The sequence below is a fragment of the Vigna unguiculata genome, chromosome 9 (assembly GCF_037176805.1).
Source record: "Vigna unguiculata cultivar grain cowpea cultivar isolate G323 ecotype 2 chromosome 9, ASM3717680v1, whole genome shotgun sequence".
Taxonomy (NCBI): Eukaryota; Viridiplantae; Streptophyta; class Magnoliopsida; order Fabales; family Fabaceae; genus Vigna; species Vigna unguiculata.
The window spans coordinates 6,863,481-6,870,079 of NC_140800.1; the positions used below are offsets into that span (position 1 = coordinate 6,863,481).

The following is a 6,599-nucleotide window of genomic DNA, read 5'->3' on the forward strand; positions in this document are numbered from 1 at the left end:
TAAATATAAAACATAACAGTTCCTTGGCGAACCAACACCCTCTCCTAGGTCGCTTGAGCGAGCAACGCGAACTAACACCACTCACAAAAGGCATACATAAGACTCAAACCCAAGTCCTCTCACATAATAAAGTACACTCAACCTCATGAACTAGTACTTTTCCACGTCATACCAATTAACATTTAATGTCATAAAAGTTTCATTCTCCCTCATTTATTAATTAATTAATTATTTAATTAATTGATTTTCCTAGTACTTTTTCACGTCATACCAATTAACATTTAATGTCATAAAAGTTTTATTCTCCCTCATTTATTAATTAATTAATTATTTAATTAATTGATTTTCCTACGCATGGCACTCTAGTCTGGATGGTCGTCATGACTATCATCTCATTTGAATCGTAAATCTGAATTTATACAGATTTACGATTAGTAAGTTGTATTTGCATGAAGCCTCTTAACTTCCTGATTTTATTTCTATTGTCTTTGAGATTTAGAATACTTTTGAATGCAGTGAACCTGCATCATGAAGTCTGACTCTCCGACAAAAACAGACTACTTTGTCGCTTTTATTGTAATATGTTTCTACTTTTATTTTTTTTTTGGAGAGTAATATATAACTATTCTCGCTTCCCCGAAATTTCAACACTCAAATAAGTTACAATATCTCTTTAAACTAAGAACTTACAAATATATATATATATATATATATATATATATATATATATATATATATATATATATATTTTGATATTGTAGTAACAATATCTTTTTTCATGTTAAATTATGAGTTAAATAAATTATTGATCCTTTAAGTTTTAATGAAAATTAAAATTAGTTAATTTTTAAAAATTTGATCTAATTTAATTTCCAACTTTAAAAATTAGAGGATTTAATTCTTTTAACCAAATTTTGTTAAGTTTATTCGATATTTCAAACGCGTTTTAGGATAGTAACTGAGTTGTTTACACTGTTTGACACAATTCTATTTCAATGTTTGTTGAAAAAATAAATTTGAAACATCAAATAAATTTTATAAAATTGGGTTAAAATGACTAAATTCATACATTTCTAAAATTAAGAGACTAAATTGGATCAAAATTTTGAAGAGAGACTAATTCTAATTTTCACTAAAAGTTTAGGAAAAAAAAATATTTAACTCTTAAATTATTGAGAAAGTAATTTATTTTGAAGAATGTTAACCAAAGGAAGTGTAATTATAGTTTACTTATATATTTATGTATGTCTTTTGCTTAATATCCATAACACATGAACTTTAGAAATTAAATTACTGGTTTTGTTGTTACAAAAATCACCATAAATCATAAAAGTATGTAGAATAATGATAAAAAAGAAGTAAGAAATAAAAAACTAAAAAAGTTAAAATAAAGAAAGATAATAATGTTTAAATATAATAAAAAAAAAACAGAATCTTTACTTTGGTTTTCATGGTTGATCTCCAGGTGTAAAATATTGGCAGAATTAGAGGCTAGAAATTGCATCTGGAATAATTGTTTTAGAATTTTAGAAAAGAATACAAAGAATCTAGAATGCTTAAAGATTGAACGTTTGCCTCTGATTCCAGTTTTGTCTAATAGGAGCCGTCTCCTTTGTCTGTTTATTGCAGGATAGATTCCTAACTCACGGGTTTCGGCGTTGGTATGACTCAGCAAGTTGAGGGGGGATAATTAACGACTTCATTTTCTCTCCAGTTGTACAATTACTGCTATTCAAATTGTTTTATTAAAAATACTACAAACCCAATATTTTTAAACTCAAATTATATTTGCTGCCATTATCCAGCTAAATATCGATGGAGAAAATCCTTATACATAATTAATTTTATGTGCAGCTCTTTCAGGTTCTTATTTGGTTTTAAAAAAATACTTCAATTTTCAAATTTAATTTATAATTATTTAAATTTATATTATTTCAAATCCATATTTTGGATTTTAAGTCTTGTTTATTTACTTAGATTTGAATTAGATATAAATTTGATAATTTTTATATTTTATAATAAGGTAAATTCATGTTAAATTATATAAGGTCAAATACGAATTAGATTGGTCTAAGCCGAATCCAAGCCAAGTTGGGCTAGGTCTGACTAATGTAAGTTTTGGTCAGATCAGTCTAAGGTAAGTTAGGTCAGTCAAACCATATCAAATTGGATCATGCTAGTCTAGGTCAAACAAAGTTGTATTAGGTGCATGTGAGGCCAAGTCAACTAGAGTTTATGTGAGGTTGATTAAGCACGAACCTAGTTAAGTAGTCTTAGATCCACTTAAAACAGAGTTGACATTTTCTACAACAGATTAAATTGTCCTATGCCAATTTCGGGTAGGATCAACTCAAGTGCACGTTAGAATGAACACAGTCTAGAACAAGTCAAGCTAAGTCGACTAGGGAAAGTCGAGCCGAAATAGGCTACGCCGAAATTCGGCTTTGGTTGGATCGGGTCAGTCTGAATATATGTAGGGCAAAATGAACCCTAATCCATGTTAGGTTGAATTGAGTCAAGGTTTGGTTGATCAAACCATACTTTTTTGGAATTTAAGAATGAGTTGAAAATCCCACATTCGATAAAAAAGAAAATGAAATTTGAATTGTATATATAAAAAAAAACTTACTTGAACCTTAATTTTTTTTTTTTTTAGAAATGACGTTAAATTTCTTATATGAAAACTCATTCTCAAAGGTGGTAAATAGGGATGGCAACGGATTAGGTCGGGCACGGATAGTGCCTACCCGCAACCCGACCCGCAAAAAAAAAAATTCGCCCGCTACCCGCTCGTTTACTCATCAGGTATATGCTTAAAAAATATCTGTGGATATTTTTAAAACCCGCAAATACCCGTGGATACTCGATACCCGCAAATATTTAAAAAATATATATTTTATAAATTTTTTAATATAAAATTATAAAAATAAAATATAAATAAAATAAAATTATAATTATAATTAGATTTGATATAATAAAATATACTGTTAATTTTAATTTTAATTAAATTTAACTTAATAAAATATAAATTAAATTTTATTTTTATTTTTATTTTGTAGGTAACGGATATCTGCGGGTACGGATAGTACAATACTCGACCCGTTTATAAGCGGATATTAAAATACCCGTTACCCGCTACTTGCGAGTAATAAATATCCACGGATAATAACTATCCACCGTAGATTTTATCCGCGGATATCCGCGAAGGTGGATATTTTTGCCATCCTAGTGATAAATTACAACTCATACATCAATATAGTCCATCCAATTCAATTTACCCCATTTAAAAAACTCCAACAAATTACATTTAATGTGGTAAGAAATAACCGGGAATATTATATCCTGATTGGATTTGGACTGTACCCTGTATTTCAGAAAAATCTAAAGTCTCTTATAAAAATGCATTCTCTCTGTTTTCTCGTCAGGCCTCTTCGTTCTATAAAGTTGGTCTAAAGAGTATCCATCCATCCACAACAGGAAAAAGAAAAATGGAAGTGAAGAATAAATACATAGTCACAAAGCATCACATTCAAGATGCACCCAAAGAAGCCAACTTTGAGCTTAAAACAGAGACAATTACTCTGTCCATTGCGCCAGGTTCTGATCATATCATAGTCAAGAATCTCTACATTTCCATCGACCCCTACCAGCTTAACCGCATGAAACTTTCTAGTCCCTCCCAAGCTACTATAAGCTTTGCAGCACCCATAAACCCAGGCCAGGTAATCGTTAACTATTTTTGGTAACTCAATGATTTTGATTATAACTATGATGCTCCGACACGTCTCATAAATGACGTGTTCTATGTTCGACACGTATCGGATACCGATACTCTGTACGATATTTATAAGATATACTATGTCTAATTTGAAAGATATTTTTTTATCTTTGACATCATTTTGATGATTAAAATAAGAAACAAATCTTATTCTATTACTAATTTTTGTATATTAGATATTAGATAGATAGATTGAATTATTTTTATATTAGTTGACAATGTGTTAGTTGACAATTTCAAACTTAACATGTATATATACGCCGTGTTTCATATTCTATATTTTTTTCAATTTAGTCGTATCTTTGTATCTATGTTCATGTCGTATCCATACCGGTGTCCATATATATGTCATAAACATTTATCTAAATTTATGTTAATAGTTATTGTGTTGTTCTGTTTTGACACATTACAGGCCATTGATGGTGCTGTTATTGGAAAAGTTGTGGCTTCTGGGAATGCTAAGTTTCAGAAAGATGATTTGGTGCTGGGAGTATTCACATGGGCACACTACAGTTTGGTGAAGGAAGGGAATATCTTGAAAAAATTAGAGTCCTCTGAATTTCCACTACCCTATTATCTTGGAGTTCTGGGTAATTACCATTTGCTGCATATCATTCATCACTTGTTGCATAGATTTTGATTCAAACCTTCTTCAGGGGAGAAGGAGAAAAAAAATAAGAAAAAGAAATTAAACTAAAATTACTTTGTAATGGTTAAACCCCTCTTGAAAAACACTGATATGACACTTTCTATAAAACTGTTCACAACAAAAAGAAAAAAAAAGAATAATAGCCTTGTAAGAATATCTTCTTGGAATTAGTGTCTCTGAAAAAGACTTTATTAGACGAGAGAAAACAAATACCATTTGATTCATACCTAGGCATTAACGAAATTAAACTCCAGCTGTCAAAGATTGGCTTCATATCGATAAGTTGGGAGCATTAAAAAAAAAAACCTTGTTAGATAATCACTAGGTAATTGTTGTTTTGAGGTCTAATAATTTTACATTTTTTAAAAGTTATAATTAAAAACAAATTAATTACTGGTTTAGTTCCTTCTAGGTTTTAAGGAAGATTTTTCCTGGAGTGGCACAACACTAATAAGACTTGAGTCCAATTACATAAGACATTGACATCACTCTCAACCAAAACCTTTAAGGTAATAAATTTGTGAATTTTTATCTTTATATAATGCTCTACTCTTTCATTTCTAACCAACGTGAGATTTAGACTCACAATTAAATTCCTAACTTCTATTTTGTATCAAAGTATCCGTTGATATTGTTGAAATTTGATTTTTTTATGTATTTATTTGCATTGTGTGGTGCAGGATTCAACGGACTGTCAGCTTATGCGGGGTTTTTTGAATTGTGTAAACCCCAAAAGGGTGAAAAGGTTTTTGTCTCAGCAGCTTGTGGAGCCGTTGGAAATTTAGTGGGTCAATACGCGAAGCTTTTAGGTTGCTATGTTGTTGGTTGTGCAGGTACTCACAAAAAGGTAGAGTAACTCAACTTTTCCATTTTATGCTTACTTGGATTTCAAGCTTAAAACCCTAATCTCATGCATTATTGTCATAGGTGGAATTGCTTAAGCAAGAGCTGGGTTTTGACGAAGCATTCAACTACAACCAAGAAAAAGATCTAAACTCTGCTCTTAAAAGGTTTGTAATGGAATATAATTTCATAACGGCTTAAATATATGTTTAGTTATTAAACTTTCACACCAAATTAAAAACTACAAACATATTTAACCTAATCATGAACCTATTTTATATTATAGGTATTTTCCGGATGGAATTGATGTATATTTTGACAATGTTGGGGGTGAGATGTTGGAAGCAGCTGTTGGTAACATGAAAATATTTGGAAGAGTGGCTGTTTGTGGGGTAATAGCTGAGTACACGAGTGGTGGAAGAAAAGCTGCACCAAACATGATGGACATTGTGTACAAGAGAATCAACATCAGAGGATTTTTGGCTGCTGATTTTCTGAATGTTTTCGAAGATTTTTATGCAAAAACTTCGGATTATCTTCGTACAGGAAAGTTAAAGATAATTGAAGACATTTCAGCAGGCGTGGAGAGCATCCCTTCTGCTTTTGTTGGACTCTTCAAAGGGGACAACATCGGAAAGAAAGTTATAAGTTTAGTAGAAGAGTGATGGAGGAACGAAGTGAAGGTTGAGTAAGAGATTAGAGAAAATGCTACTCATTTGATCTTTTAGAATAAGGTTGTTGTTTTTGTTTAACAGGAGATGATGGGTGGTTCCATCTTAGAAACAACATCACGTATTGAACAACGTTGTATCCAAAGTGTGATTTTTTATGCGGAAAACTGTCCCAAAATCTCCCACAAACAATGAAATGGTTCTCATGTGTGGTTGGAGTTATTAAGGTAAGTGTTCTCGTAAAAGGTACACATCAAAAGCTTGTTGGTCGTCTTCGACAATTTAATGCCTTATCATGGGCCACATGTATTGCCAAGTACAATGAAGTGTGGCAAGTGATTTGGTTTGCAATTTTGTGTCTGAGGTACCTTTACTCAATATTTATTAGCAACTTGGCCTAACTAACATTTTATGGTATTAATAAGGGTTAAGTATGTTTTTAGTCCCTTATCTTTGACTCAAAATTGAAATTTGTCCATGTCTGAAACTTTAATACATTTTGGTCCCTAAATTTTAAAAATCAATGAATATAGTCTTTTTAACTCAATTACGTTAACTTCTTTTGAGGTGTCGAACGCATTTCTCAGTAGATATTAAACTAAGAATGTATCAAACAATGTAAAAAGCTTTAATATTAACATGAAAAGTGTTGACACGT

The 6,599-nt window shown here is 30.9% G+C and overlaps 1 protein-coding gene across 1 annotated transcript; it reads left to right on the forward strand.

Moving 5' to 3' along the window:
* The first annotated feature begins 3,409 nt into the window (after nt 1-3,409).
* Nucleotides 3,410-6,292, forward strand: LOC114162469 (2-alkenal reductase (NADP(+)-dependent)-like). The gene is made up of 5 exons (XM_028046377.2): nt 3,410-3,722; nt 4,191-4,368; nt 5,108-5,274; nt 5,355-5,437; nt 5,557-6,292. Exons 1-5 carry the CDS (start codon nt 3,489-3,491, stop codon nt 5,933-5,935), a joined length of 1,041 nt encoding a protein of 346 aa, XP_027902178.1. The 5' UTR covers nt 3,410-3,488; the 3' UTR covers nt 5,936-6,292.
* Nucleotides 6,293-6,599: the final 307 nt, after the last annotated feature.

Excerpts from the sequence above, each read along its gene's own strand:
- LOC114162469 (XM_028046377.2), top strand. The coding sequence starts at position 3,489 with ATGGAAGTGAAGAATAAATACATAGTCACAAAGCATCACATTCAAGAT. Across the intron at positions 3,723-4,190 it reads CACCCATAAACCCAGGCCAG|GCCATTGATGGTGCTGTTAT; the intron begins GTAATCGTTAAC and ends GACACATTACAG. Across the intron at positions 5,275-5,354 it reads GTGCAGGTACTCACAAAAAG|GTGGAATTGCTTAAGCAAGA; the intron begins GTAGAGTAACTC and ends TTATTGTCATAG.